Genomic DNA, 15,045 nt, shown 5'->3' on the forward strand with positions numbered 1-15,045 from the left:
CAGGTGCTTTTTGTTTTTACGAACAATCAGGATATGGCCAACGAGCCGCATCATAAGATGGCGAGACTTAAATGGGTGTATACCTCCTCTACGTCAACCACTTCGGGGAACACATGTTACCATGAGAGACCAGCCAAGGTTCAAGTTGATGGCCTCGATAGCGGTTGCACCAGACGATCCTGCGATGGAACGCGAGTCACTGTGGGGATGGCATTGACTGTATTTCGTACTGTCATGAACGCACTCGGATGCTGGCAAAGCTCTTCGTTGTGTGGACGTGACGAAGCATATCATTGAGTTCCTATCAGGAAGAAGAAAAAGACGAAGGATAGTCAGAAATGGCAGTCGGCCCCGATATACCACCCGAGGGAAAGGATGCGCAGGATCCAGGCGCTTCCCGTCCTTTGATTGACGTGGTTGCGGTTGCAATATTGGATTGTGCGGCAATGCGGCAAGGGATCCTTTGGGACCTGGTTATGGTTGAAGGAAGGTCGCATACTCCGAGTGAAAGATGGTGTGAATTGCGGTTGGTCAATGCAGTCGCTGGTCTCGTTGACGGTGGCGGAGCCTCAATCTTTGAGAGTCACTTCACGTCAACACCTCCCACAAACGGCGGCACGTTGTCCATTCCCGGCGGAGTGGATATCACCACCGGCAACAACCGCCAACAACTAACCGGCGCAGCTGCCCATCGCCCACCGCCGGTCTGCAACGGGTAGGGAACCTAGCAACGAACGGGCGGCGCTTGTGCTTTCGCCACGAGGTGCCAGCTGACGAACCTTTAAACTCTGGTCGCCAACCCAAGTGAACTGTGATTCTCGCGGCTCCAGGGTCCAGTTCCGCCCTGCCAGTCGGCACCCACCATCACAAGCAACAATTCACTTGGTCGGTGGTCACCGCCTTCCATCTGCCCAAGTCGCCCTTCACGCGACCATCGGCCAGAGCAATTTCTACTAGTACCCCTCCGGTCGTGCCTGGACTCCCTTTCTCTCCCAACCCGACTTCCACTCTTTTGTCCCTCACACAAAAACAACCCAAAGTCAACGCACACTTTCTTTCGAGAAACTTCTTCTTTGCCACCTAGCAGAGCATTTTGGCATTGGCTTTCTACCTCTTCTTGCTCATTAGCATTTTCTTTCGGTAACGTACATACCTGCGACTTCTCCTCTCCAGCGAGAACGGCGACTTTACGACTCACGACTTGAGGAACGACTGTCTTTGTTTTGTTCGTTTGGTTTTCGGCGTTCGGTCCAGTACTAGATATCTAATTTTTCTCAACACTGTCCCTCCTTAGAACTACCAAACCTCACAGCAATCATAATGTCTTACAAGATTCCGCTGTCTGAGCCCATCGCCATCGTTGGCAGCGGCTGCCGCTTTACGGGCGAAGCCACCTCCCCCGCCAAGCTGTGGGAGCTTCTGAAGCATCCCAAGGATCTTACGCGCGAAGTCCCCAAGGAGCGCTTCAACGTCGACGGCTTTTATCACCCGGATGGCGAATATCACGGCACCACCAATTCGGCCAAGGCCTACTTCCTCGAGCAGGACCATCGTCTTTTTGATGCCAGCTTCTTCAACATCACACCCAAGGAGGCTGAGGCCATTGATCCCCAGCAGCGCATGCTTCTCGAGGTCGTGTACGAGGCTCTCGAGTCTGCTGGTTACTCCCTCCAGGACTACTCCGGCAAGAAGGTCGCCGTCTTCGCCGGTGTCATGACGGCCGATTACGACACCCTCTCCCAGCGCGACGATCTTTCGGTCAGCCAGTACTACGCCACTGGCAACGCTCGCTCCATCATCTCGAACCGTGTTTCGTACTTCTTCAACTTCCACGGTCCTTCCATGACCATCGACACTGCCTGCTCGTCCAGTCTTGTCGCCCTCCACCAGGCTGTTCTCTCTCTTCGCTCGGGTGAGGCTGAGATGGCTTGTGTTTCAGGTGTCAACCTGATTCTCACCCCTGAGCAGTTCGTCGTCGAGTCGAGCTTGCACATGCTCAGTCCCACTGGCCGCTGCCACATGTGGGACGATCGCGCCGACGGTTATGCACGTGGCGAGGGTGTTGCTGCGATGTTCATCAAGCCTCTAAGCAAGGCTTTGGCTGACGGCGATCGCATCGAGGCGATCATTCGCGAGACCGGCGTCAACTCAGACGGCCGCAGCCAGGGCATCACCATGCCTAACTGGGAGGCACAGTCGACACTCATCCAAGACACTTATCGTCGCTCGGGCTTGAACGCCAAGGACCCTCTTGATCGTTGCCAATTCTTCGAGGCCCATGGTACCGGCACTGCTGCTGGTGGTAAGTTTTGTTATCTGCTTTTCACTCGATCACATCAGCTAACAGCTTCCCGCAGATCCCAATGAGGCTAGGGCCATTGAGGATGCTTTTTTCGGCCGTAACGTCAGCACCGCGGGCCAAGACACGGCCGAAGTGTCAAAGCTGCTTGTGGGCTCCGTCAAGACCGTCATCGGTCACACCGAAGGTGCCGCTGGATTGGCCGGTCTCTTCAAGGTGGTTCATGCTATGAACAACGGCACTGTGCCCCCCAACCTGCACTTCAACAGACTTCAGCCCGCTGTTGCCAAGTACTACTCACATCTTCATGTGCCCACCAAGGCCATGGCCTGGCCTTCTGTCCCGGCTGGCCAACCCAGGCGTGCCACTGTCAATTCCTTCGGATTCGGAGGAACCAACTCGACAGCAATTTGCGTAAGTTTCATCATACCTCGCTTGTCTTGCTTTCTCATTTGATGCTAACGGTTCTGTAGGAAATGTACGTGCCGGATATTCATGACCCGGTTGCCAAGATCTTTGCACCGACCCTGGCTGTGCCCAAGCTCATCGATTCGGGCTCTCTCTCGACTGATGGCCAGATTCGTCTGCCGCTGGTTCTTTCTGCCAGCTCGCCTAGGTCTTTGGGCGCTGTTGCCAAGTGCTATCGTGATTTTCTCTTGCAGTACGCATCGCTGCCTCTTGAGCAGGCGGCTTGGTATGCTTACAAGCATCGCACGGCATTCCCTTACCGCACTGCGGTTACCGGCTCTACAATGGACGACATCATGAAGGGTCTCGATGCCTTGATCACGAAGGCCGATGCCGGAAAAGCGGCTACCATCAGTGTCCGCGCTCGCCCTCAGGCCGACATTCCGAAGATCCTGGGTATCTTCACCGGCCAAGGTGCGCAGTGGGCCACCATGTCTCGTGGTTTGCTAGAGACTAGCAACGTTTATGCCCAGTCCATTCGCAAGCTCGATGATGTTCTTCAAGCCTGCCCTCATCCGCCCGCATGGTTCCTTGAACAGGAGATCATGGCCGATGCAAGTCTCTCTAGAGTTGGGAAGGCGGCCATCTCCCAGCCCCTCTGCACCGCGGTTCAAATCGCCCTGATCGATCTCCTTGCTCACTTGGGCATTACCTTCCACACCGTTGTCGGACATTCTTCCGGCGAGATCGCTGCGGCTTATGCGGCTGGCAAACTGTCTGCTCGCGATTCGATCCTCATCTCCTACTATCGCGGCAAATATGCTCACCTCGCCAGCGGTGCTGAGGGCCAATTGGGCGGCATGATGGCTGCAGGCCTCACCAAGGCAGAGGCTGAAGAGCTTTGTGCCATGCCGGAGTTTGGCAACCGCGTTTGTGTTGCTGCCAGCAACGGACCCAGCAGTGTCACTCTGTCGGGTGATCTTGACATTGTGCAGAAGGTTCGTGATCATCTCGTGAGCGAGAAGAAGTTTGCGAGAATGCTGCAGGTCGACACAGCTTATCACTCGCCTCACATGGTTCGGCCCGCTACCGAGTACATCGAGGCTCTTAAGGCTTGCAACATTGCTCCATTGCAGGACGGCAACGGCATTACCTGGGTGTCCAGCGTCTACGGCCACGGTGATCCCACCGCTCAGGAGCTCGCGTCTTCCTATTGGCACGATAACATGGTCAACGCAGTCCTTTTTTTCGAGGCTGTCAGCACTGCTCTCGAGGGACAAGGCCCCTTTGACTGCGCCATTGAGGTGGGACCTCACGCTGCCCTGCGCGGCCCCGTTACTCAGACCATGAAGGCCAACTCGGGAGAGGCCATTATCTACTCTGGTCTACTTGACAGGAAGCTCGACGATCGCATTGCCTTTGCAGACTTCCTGGGCTGGATGTGGTCCAACTTTGCCTCATCGTCGGCAATGATCCAAAAGTTCGTCCAGGACTCAGTTATGCCCGAACTGATTCAGCTTCGCTTTGAGCAGGGTCCTAACTATCCTTGGGATCACTCGCACACCTACTACCGCGAGTCTCGCGTTTCTCGCCAGTATCACTTCAGGACTCACAAACCGCATGAGCTCCTCGGCATTCGCACCAGAGACGACAACGAGCATGAGCTTAGATGGCGTAACATCATGAAGTACGCAAAGCTTCCGTGGGCCCAGGGGCACAAATTCCAAGGACAAGCGCTTCTTCCGGCTTCGGCCTATTGCATCATGGTTTTGGATGCTGCTCGCGTTCTTTTGGGTGATCGCGCCGCTTCTGTCGTTGAGCTGCGCGACTTGAGGTTCATGGCTGGTATTACGCTTGAGCCGGAGTCTCCCGGTGTTGAGACACTGTTCTCTTTGGTCGTGTCCAACTCTACCAAGGATGCGTCCACTATCGAGGCCACTTTCACGCTTACCTCGGCGCCTGCCGACGGTATTATTGACATGAAGCTCAACTTTAGCGGAAAGCTTCATATCCTCCTTGGAGAGAAGTCTCCCAGAGCACTCACTCATCGTCCTGCGCAGCGTGCTGAGACCCTCTCCGCCCAACCTGAGGCGTTTTACAAGATGATGGCGGGCACTGGTCTGGATTACCAAGGACCTTTTAAGGGATTGACGGCGATTGAGCGTCGCTACAAGTTTTCCTCTGGCAACGTTAAGAGGTTCCATGCAGATGACGAGACTGACTTGGACATCAGCCCAGCCACTTTGGACAGCTGCTTGCAGACTGCCTTCCTCACTGTTTCTTCCCCCGGTGATGGATCCCTGTGGACGTCATTCCTTCCCAAGGTGATGAGTCGCGTGAAGTTCAACCTCGCTACCTGCCACAGCGGCGCTCGCGATGATGAGCTTGCTGTGGATGCCTATCTGACCCAAGGCACTCCTTTCTCAAAGACAGCTGCGGCCTCATTCACGGCCGAGATCAACATCTACAACCCCAACAGCGATTTGGAGATTCAGATTGAAGGACTTACTGTCGGTTCCTTCACGTCAACACGCCCCGAGAATGATAGGGAGCTCTACCTTACCACCATCTACGAATTGGATCCTGAGGATCAGATCGTTTCTTCACCGCCGGAAGCCATCAATGGCGTGAGCCCTATGCTCTTCGAGAGCTGTGCCAGGGTTGCCTCCTCATACGTCGAGCGTGCCGCACTCGAGCGCTTTAGGGAGACGCCCAGGGATCTGCTTGAGCCAGCCGGCTACCAGACCGAGACTCGCCTGGTTTCCAACTCCTGGCCCCGCGAGACTGAGAAGAGCCTGGAGAAGTTCATCCGCTCTTCTCCTTACTTTATGACTTTGGACTTCATCCGCCACCTGGGAGAGAATCTTCCTGACGTCCTTCCCGGCATGCTCCCCACATTAGTCCAAGAGGCACAGCAACTGTCATATTTCCAGAAGCAGGTCGGTCGTGTTGTTCGCCAAATTGTGCACAAGTATCCTCGCATGAACATCCTTGGCTTGACTGATCCCGAGATGGGCTTGACCGAGCACATCATGGCAGCACTCGAGGGATCGTTCCTCAGTTACCGCATTGGTGGTAAGCCTGAGGCAAATCTCAAGGAACGCACGCCTCTTTTCGAAGGCATTCGCAAGAAGATCATGGTTGATGAGGTTGACCTCGAGGGTGAGGTCGAGTCCGCCGGCGGACCTTATGACCTTGTGGTTCTCAACACGTCCATCCTCGAGAACAAGAAGACTCATTCCGCGCTACAACTTATCAGGGACTCGATGCGTCCTGGCGGCTTCCTTATCGTCCTCCATGCATCTCGCACTCCGCTCAAGGACAGGATGCTTCGTTGCGCTGGCCGTCCTTCGGCCCATGATGGCACCACCACGCCTCCCGATTGGCCTGATCTCATTGAGGAGTGCGGCTTTGAGAATACTGCAAGGAACTCGGACACGTGGTTCAATCCTGGATTCACGTTGAGTGTAAGACAGGCAAAATCACGGAGGAAGAAGCAACTGCTCCGGCCTCTTCATCATGCCACCACGACTCCTCTGGTCGAGCATGTTCTCATCGTGGGCGGCAAGAAGGTCTGGACATCTTGCATCTCTTCCGGCGTTCTCCAGGAGCTTGCGTTGTTCTGTGAAAAGATCACTGCTGTCGACTCCTTCGAGGATATTCAAAATGACGAGTTGCTCTCATCATGCACCGCAGCCATCATCCTTGGCGATATTGATCAGCCTATTCTTGCCGATATGACCGCTGAGCGGATGAACACCATTCGGTCCTTGCTGCATCCACAGATGCTCATCATGTGGGTCACTCACAATGCCAGGTTTACCAATCCTGACCATGCCGCCTCGCTTGGCTTTACCAGAACGGTTACTGGTGAAGTCCCTGGCTTGCACATCCAAGTGCTCGATCTCGACACCATCGACACTCGACCAGCTGTTCGCGCCGTGTCTGAGACGTTTGCCCGGTTCATTGTTCACTTTCTCGGAGAGAAAAACGAGGACGATGAGCCCCTGTGGATTCGCGAGCACGAGGTGCACCTTGAGCGTGGCCGCTTGATCGTCCCTCGCGTTCTCCCTTGGAAGGAGGGCAATCAGCGCGTCAATGCGCCACGCCGCGTGGTGACTGATACAGTCAATACGCTGGAGGACGTTGTTGAGGTCTTCCGTTCAACCTCTGGTCGCTACGAAACTCGGGTTGAGAGGAGCAGCTTCTATCCTTCGCTTGCCGAATCGGCCATGCATGTGGACTACAGCACTGTTAACATGTTCAAAGTTGGAGGCTTGTGCTCCGGTTATGTCTCCATTGGCCGCAACAACCAGACCGGCCAAGCTCAAGTTGCACTCTGCAAGTCGAACAAGTCCTACATTTCGACTGCTTCCACGCTCTTCAGCACGCTCCCTGAGGGTACACTTGGCGTCTGTGAGCCACTCTACCTTGGCTTGCTGAGCAGGTATCTTTATGCTCTCACGGTCGCCAACTTGGCTGGTGGCAGGGCTGTCATGATCATCGAACCCGACCGTTTACTCTTCGAGTGCGCCAAGGATGTCTTTAGCAACCGCGGCATCATGTTCGTGGGTGCTTCTACTGATGAGCGACGTAGCCAAACGGTTCCTGGTATGACCTTTGTTCATACCCAGTCGACTGCTAGACAAATCGAGGCCCTTTATCCCATCGACGGAGCTTGCATTGTCAACATGCTGCCTAAGAGCCACGACATCTCTCGCATGCTAGTTGACTCGATGCCCGAGAACTGCTTTTATTTCACCCAAGGTGATTTCGTCTCTGCTCACTTCACGGCCCGCCCCATCGGAGAACTGACTCAGAAGCTCTGGGAAGAGGGGGTAGCCCTTTCCTACAACAGCATGAAGAAGATGCTATTCGATGTCAAGGAGCTTTCTCTCGACATGCAGAATCCCATTGCCTTGCCCAAGTTGCTTGACTCTGCTGTTTCTGAAGAGGCTTTCCAGATGCTCGACTGGAAGGCTGAGCGATCTATCGCTCACATGGTCAAGCCTACTGTGGGTGAAAAGATGCTTCGCGCCAACAGGACCTATGTCCTTGTCGGCATCACTCGCGATATGGGCCAGAGTCTCTGCTCCCTCTTCATCGAGCAGGGTGCTCGTCACCTTGTCTTGTGCAGTCGTAATCCTCCGAAGGAGCAGCCTCAGTGGCAGAAGGAGCTCAATGCTCGCGGTATCAAGGTCAAATTTGAGGCGATGGACGTGACCAACCTCAACACGGTTATTGCCTTCAAGGCGAAGCTCGCCAAAGACGCCTGGCCGCCTGTCGGGGGCGTCGTCAACGGTGCCATGGTTCTTGACGACCGTGTCTTCTCCGAGATGTCAGTCGAGACGTGGAACCGTGTCATGAACCCCAAGGTAGTTGGTTCCAAGAATCTCGATGAGGTCTTCAACTCTCCGGACATGGATTTCTTCATCATGACCTCGTCCTTTGCTGCCATTGGTGGCCACGCCGGTCAGTCGAACTATGCGGCTGCCAACATGTTCATGAACGGCATCGCCGCTTCTCGTCGTTGCCGCGGACTGCCGGCCACGGCTCTCAACATTGGTGTCGTTTACGGCCTGGGTTTCTTGCATCGTGAGAAGGACGACTTGTACGCCGGCCTGGAGCGCGAGGGATATCCGCCTATCTCGGAGCGGGATCTTCACCATATGTTCCTTGAGGCCATTGCTGCCGGCAAGCCTGTTGGTGACCAAGTCTACGACATCACCACTGGTATGAACCGGTTCCGCATGGACGCGCCCAACCAGCACTGGCAGCTCGATCCTCGTTTCTCTCACAACACCCTCCCTGTGGAGGACGAAACTGCCGCTGGCTCTGCCGGTCAGCAAATCAAATCACTTTCTGAGGATCTTGAAGCTGCCACCACCAAAGAGGACGTGATGAAGGTCTACATCCCTGCCTTCATCGGCCGCTTGGAGGCCCTCCTGCAGATCGTCGAGGGTGAAATCACGCCTGCCAACAGTGTGACCGAGCTTGGCGTCGACTCCCTTGTCGCGGTCGAGATCCGCTCCTGGATCTGGAAAAGTGTTGCCCAGGACGTGGCAGTCATGAAGATCCTTAGCGCCACCAGCATTGCTCAGTTGTGCGAGGGCATTGCCGCTGACCTTCTGGCCACCCGTGACGCTGCGGCCAAGAAGTCTGCTGCTACCGAGCAGAAAAAGGAGATACCCACTGGCGCTTCCAAGACTTCGGAAGCCGACGGTAGTTTGCTCAAGTTGGCTCCGAGCACCACTCCCTCTTTGCAGGCTTCGATCAGCACCTTGACTGAGTCCACTGTGGTTTCGATCGTCAGCACTGCTACTGTGGTCTCCACCGCCAGCACTGCTACCAGCATTGGTGATGATACTGATGAGGATAGGGCCCTATCGGGTAGTTGGGAGGATGTTGGGAAGAAGGAGTCGTCCATCTTTCTTTAAGCGATGGCAGGGATCTTCGGTGCGATTTGGTTCGATGATTTGATGGTTCGATTTTCTGATGGTTTGGTTCGATTTCTTTTCTTTATTTTTTCTAATACTTTCTTGTTCTTTTCTCCTCCACTAGACTCAAAAGTGGAATATTCTTTCTAGATTTCTTTTCTTTTCTTTACTTGCTCTCACGAGCTAGACAGATATTCATGGTTTACTATATACCCTCGGCGGCAGCCTTTCTACATGGATGATGGGTCGGCGTTTTCTCTTCTTGCTTGATAGGGGGTTTCCATAGTTTCGCAGTCATATGTCACCGGATATCGGTCGGACATGGCTTTCTCATTTCCAAACACTGCGTTCTGAATACAAGGACGAGTGGGGAAATAGTTCGTAGATATAGTAGAACAAAAAAGTTCACCAAAAAAAATCTCGTGTGTTTCCCTTCCCGTTGCAGTGCTGAAGCAAGTGACAACGATGCTGGCAATGTTTGCTTGCTAGGCAAATTGCCTTGAGGATAGATACCAGTAGGCCAATCGCTTGCGCTTCCTTAATGTTGCCATATCCCTGATTTTCCTCAACACTTACGCGGTGGTGATAGCTAAGTGATGTGGACCAGTTGGATTCCGTACACTGCGTGATAACATGCTTTTCCCCGGTAGTTATGGTAGGTAAACTATCGCGCCTCTCAAAAGGACTGGCATGTCGCGGTACGAGAATGACATTTAACGCAGCCCAGCTCGAGTATCAAAGGAGTTTGTTTGTGTTCCTTAAGAGACTCAAATAATCTGCCATTTTGAATGTGTTTTGTCCAGCCATATCTCGATGACAATATTCCAAATTCCCAAGTTTGTACGATACCGAGACATGACGACTGTGGAACGAGGACATGAGCATTGTGGAAGCAATGCATATAGTTGTGGTGATCGATATAACTTCCAACAGAAAACGGGTTGGGCTTCGAGTGACTAGAAGGAATGGGCAAGCCAGGAAGAAGAAAAAATCAGCAGCCAGAGAGCAAGATGCCTACGAAAACTGTATCACTATTTACCAACGCAACAAGCAATGTTTATCTGGGCCCAGCCACATGCCACTAGATCACGACGACGCGGAAATCTTTATTAGCGAGGGATCTCGGAGATTTATAGATGGGCGCTGAATCGTGACCTTGTAAGGCTCGGGTCAAATTTTCGGATGCCTGGCAAGTATCTGGCTGGTTGGTAAAGGTGGAGGGCGGGATTTGGATATAAGGAATCCAAGTGCGATGCGCTTGGTGTCGTCCATACGAAGTCGCCACACATGGCCAGGAATTGGCTGGGTCGCACGACATCTACATCTCCCGATCGTGTAATGCACCGCAAGTGTATAACTATCACCACTTCGCTCTATAAAGCCGAGGCGTTCGTTCCCTCGTCTATACTCCACGCCGGCGGGATTTCGGTTCGTACAACAGGAGCCTTTGGACAAACCTTAAGTAACCACTTCGTCTTGTATGACGGACGGAAGCATAAAGCGCATCCGATTTGCCGTTTAATATGCGCAAAAAGCGTCGGTCGTCATTCCCACTCCCTTCATTTGAGCGAGTTCCTGCATTTTGAGGTTGTAGTCACGGTCTTGGGACGCACCTTCCCACTTCTTGGCGGTGGTGAGAAAAGGTCCCCTAAGCTTTTTCGGGCGCGGGTCGCGGAGGTGGACGCGGACACGGCGGCATCTTCAACAGGGCTCTTGTCCGGGATTCTTAACTCAGGCTGATATCAAACAGGCATAATAGGTATTTAATGAGGCAAATCAACGCAGCACAATAAAAAGGGACAAGAAAACACGATGTTGCTATAATGCATTCCGTTAACGTGGTGCACCGCGACGCTGTGGAACTTGCCCCTCACTAAGAAGCAAGCCAAGGGGGCCCAGGGGATACCAAGGCTCTTGTGGGTAAGCATTTGGCCATTTCCCCTCATGACACCACTTCCAATTTGGAACATGCGGAATCAGACTTCCATCCCGCTTTTCCCGTTTTCCATCTGGGGTAAGACAAGGGAAAAGTCGAGATCTTGGGTGTTAACACGGGGCACAGAACTTTGGGAAAATGCGTGCCTGTAAGCAGGTAAAAGCGGGATGACAAAGCCCGAATGGTTTCCAGATTCCCGGCTTGGGTCGCTTGGGTAGGAGACATGCAGGACCACATTGTCGACTCCGACGAGATTTACCATGGCTTGGGTATGATGAAGAGAAACAGTCGAACGACGTGGAGAGGGGTATATAAGGGGTGGCTGGAAGCCGGACTGGGCAAGGTGGGATGCGGATACGGTTTTTAAGCGGTCAGTGAGGGGCTTGCGCATCGTCCGAAAAACACAATGAAATCCATCATCACCTTCCTCGCCCTTCTGATGGAGGCGTCACCCGTTCTCGGCGCTCCGGGCAAGGGCATCAAGCCCGGCCCCGACGGAAAGTACACCATTGCGGCTCCGGGAATCAAGGCGCAGTTCATCCCCTACGGCGCGACCCTTACCAACCTCTTTGTCAAAGATAAGAGCGGCAAGGACATTGACGTCGTTCTTGGTCATGATGATGTGGACTATTACCGTTAGTGATTCGACGAAGCAAAGCATTCCAAGTCCAATGCAGAATCCACTAACGTGAACGACAGCCAAGGACCCGGGCCATCCCGTATACAACGCCATTCCAGGCCGTTATGCCAACCGCATCGGCAAGGGAAAGTACACCATCGACGGCGAGGAGTATCACACCGAGCTGAATGACGGTGACAACACTTTGCACAGCGGCACCAACAACTGGTCATTCCGGTTTTGGAACGTCACCGAACACACGCCCACTTCCATCACCTTCGCCATATCCGATGCTTCCAACTCATCGTTGGGTATGCTGGGTCGCGTTGACTCCACCGTGACCTACTCTGTGAGCAAGAACACCTGGCACATTAAGATGAACGCGGTTTCTCCCGAGAGGAAGACTCGTAAGTGACTGAAGGAACTCACCTCCCTTAGCTCTAGTATTGGGCAGCCATGTTAATACGGCCAAGCTGTCCTTCTAACTCAACACACATACTTCAACCTTGACGCCTTCAAGAACCCGGTCACGGACAAGATTTGGGATCATACCCTGTATATGCCCTACTCGGCGCGCTACCTTGAAGCCGACCAAGGTGCCCTCCCCACTGGCAAGATTCTGACTGCAGCGCCGGGCTCCATCAACGACTTTGCCAGCGCTGCCGGCCTCGCCTTGGGTCACGCTCGCGATCAGCCGGGATTTTCAGGTAATTGCGGTGCTGATGGCGCATGCGAGGGCTATAACGGGTATTGGCTGATCGAGGATAAGCCGTCGAGGGATGCCGTGGTCGTTTCTCTGGCGAGCCCGTTCTCTGGTGTCAAAGCCGATCTCCGGACTGATCAACCGGGTGTCGTGCTGTATTCTTGCAACTGGATGGACGGCAGTGCGCAGTTGAAAAGCACACAAAAGCTTGTTGTGAATGGGACGACGGTGCCCAGAACTGTCGGTAGAAGCTCGTGTGTTGCCATTGAGGCTCAGGATTACCCCGATGGTATCAATCAGTATGTCTTCCTCCACAAAACCACTATCCGGAACTCTCGATAGCTAACCCGAAGGCAAAGCCCGGAATGGGGACGTGTGGCCAAGCAAATCCTCGGCCCTGGCCAAAAGTACAACTGGGAAAGCTCGTGGACGTTCGGGCTGGTATGAGGTCAGACGAGCCGGCGGACGTTGTGATGGCGAAGAGGCGATTTAGAAAACGTCAAGGTGTGGTGGGAAACCTAATCAGACTAAGGAATCACCACCTTACCCGTCATGCTCCCTTATCGGTCTCAATGATAATGTGTCGGATTGTTCTTCCGGAACGATACCAGTCTTCTGTGGCGACCTCAAAGTCGCAAGCCGTGCTTCCCACTACCATTTGTCCCACGGGTCATGATGGAACCCGTATACCTGCAGCCCTGTCTATCAGCAGGTAACTTGGAAGCCAGGAAGCCGGGCGGGACACACCTCGGAACTCATGTGAGAGCGTTCCGGGGACAGACAGGCCGTGATGGCGAGAAAATCATAACCCAATCGTTATCATGGCTTTTGCTGCCGAGTTCCGCTTGAAGTCGGCTTGTTGGCTGTGCTTTCCATTCCTCCGGTATCATATTGCAACTCTGTAAGAGGCAAGTTGGAACCTGGATGCAGACCTGGTGATACTGTCACACAGGTGTGTCTGCCACAGTGAGAGTGATCATGATGCTCCCCGCGTACATAGCTCAGTGTTGGACCACGGCCGGCCGAATATCGAGCAGCTTGGACCCAAAGGGAAGGAGCCAGATTGCTGGGTATGTTGGCTTGACTGGACGCGTAAGGATCGTGGAAGACCTTCTCGACTCTGTTCGGCCCTCTCGCAGAAAGGGCCGATGAAACATGGCACTAGCACATGGCAGGCTAGTATACCTGGCACATGTACAAGTGACCCACGGCGGACCAGCATTGTTGGATCCTCATTGCCAAGATTGGAAGGTGATATGGACGACTAGCGAAAGTGACTGGGAAGCACAAGCGGACACAGTATTTTAGGTTGTATAACGTTATCGCTACCCAGCGCTTCTATTATCGGACACGGATTAGGGTAATTGGGGTGGAATTCGAGACGAACGAGCGAGGAGTTGAAAATGCCGCGGTTAGAGGCAAAACAAGCTGTATTGATTGATGATATTGTCTGCCAAGCTGTCAAAGATGGTGGGTGGGTGGTATACAGGCTTGTCGCCGCTGCCACATTCCTGGGCGTGCAGACGATGGCATCAAGACGGCAGCAGGATGGGTGGCCAAGCAAGAGATCGGGCGATTGATTGCGCTGGGCGCATATTTGACAGGTCTTGTCGATTTCTTGTCGATGCTTGTCGGTGCTTGTTGTTGCTTGGCTATTCCCGAGCGCGGGATGTCTGCTTCTGACGTTATGGCACACGGTCAGTCGGATGTTCTTTTGTTGTTGTCACTAAGACAGCCAACAAAACTTACAAGCGGATTTTCACATGGAAGCGAACCCTTATCCAAGGCCAAGAATACCAACCCTGTAGCCGTCTGGGCTTTTGGAGCCCCTATTCCTGATGCCTAGACCTCAGTACTAGTGGCAGTCCGGCCCTCTGAAGGATCATTAAAGAAGCAAGAAAGCAACAAAAGACAAGGTGTCTTGGCTAACCGGCGAGTCTAATTGAACTGCCGCATCCAGCAGTTTACCCCAGACGTGCCCATGTCGTACCAAACTTTGAAGGGAAACCGACGAGGGGAGGCTCGACACAAGCTAGCCAGCCTGGTCCAGGGTTCCGACAGTGAAGCGTTTGCCATTTGTCGAGAGCTTATCTTGTGTAAGCTTGGCGTCGATCGGAGACACTGGGCCGTGAGAGGTTGATGGGCTGAGCAGAGTTGACAGGGCTGGCACTGTGTGTTTGGTTTGCTACACTCCTTTGGGAGACACTCGACTCTACCATGCTGTTTCATTCCGCCCCTTTGCCAACGAAGGTTGTGATCATGCCTTCTCTGTTCGACGAAATGGTCACTAATAGTACCATGACTCTGGTCCCAATCGGACAGAACAAAGATGGGCTGCATGGCGCTGAGTGTGAGGGGATTCCGAGGGAAGAAGGTCGCTGACGTTGTTGGCGCCAACGGTCTCTTGGCCCCGGATACCGGCGCACAAGGTAGACAGAGGCTCAGAGAGGGAATCCCTTCACGGTCGCTGAAGCGCAGGGTGTTGTGTGTGACGGACGAGCCATCATGACCATTGGTGCAGGACACCATTACCATTGCCATCGTCGAAGCCGGGAAGGCGATTCGGATATTCCGTTACCCAGTCTCTCGCCAGTCAGCCCCTGCTGGTTCACCTGGTTCCGTTGGGTGCACTGGTTGCCAAAG

The 15,045-nt window shown here is 53.7% G+C and overlaps 2 protein-coding genes across 2 annotated transcripts; both read left to right on the top strand.

The window, feature by feature from the left end:
• Nucleotides 1-1,320: 1,320 nt before the first annotated feature.
• SMAC4_05695 (uncharacterized protein) lies at nucleotides 1,321-9,546 on the top strand (the record flags this gene model as incomplete). The annotated part of the gene is made up of 3 exons (XM_003348552.2): nucleotides 1,321-2,302; nucleotides 2,358-2,713; nucleotides 2,773-9,546. 3 exons carry the CDS (start codon nucleotides 1,321-1,323, stop codon nucleotides 9,142-9,144), a joined length of 7,710 nt encoding a protein of 2,569 aa, XP_003348600.1. The 3' UTR covers nucleotides 9,145-9,546.
• Nucleotides 9,547-11,402: 1,856 nt separating this feature from the next.
• On the top strand, nucleotides 11,403-13,616 carry SMAC4_05694 (uncharacterized protein). The gene is made up of 4 exons (XM_003348551.2): nucleotides 11,403-11,715; nucleotides 11,780-12,106; nucleotides 12,173-12,701; nucleotides 12,762-13,616. Exons 1-4 carry the CDS (start codon nucleotides 11,487-11,489, stop codon nucleotides 12,847-12,849), a joined length of 1,173 nt encoding a protein of 390 aa, XP_003348599.1. The 5' UTR covers nucleotides 11,403-11,486; the 3' UTR covers nucleotides 12,850-13,616.
• The last annotated feature ends 1,429 nt before the right edge of the window (nucleotides 13,617-15,045 follow it).

This window comes from Sordaria macrospora, chromosome 6, assembly GCF_033870435.1.
Source record: "Sordaria macrospora chromosome 6, complete sequence".
NCBI lineage: Eukaryota > Fungi > Ascomycota > Sordariomycetes > Sordariales > Sordariaceae > Sordaria > Sordaria macrospora.

Excerpts from the sequence above, each read along its gene's own strand:
- SMAC4_05694 (XM_003348551.2), top strand. The coding sequence starts at position 11,487 with ATGAAATCCATCATCACCTTCCTCGCCCTTCTGATGGAGGCGTCACCC. Across the intron at positions 12,107-12,172 it reads TTCTCCCGAGAGGAAGACTC|CTGTCCTTCTAACTCAACAC; the intron begins GTAAGTGACTGA and ends AATACGGCCAAG. Across the intron at positions 12,702-12,761 it reads TACCCCGATGGTATCAATCA|CCCGGAATGGGGACGTGTGG; the intron begins GTATGTCTTCCT and ends CCGAAGGCAAAG.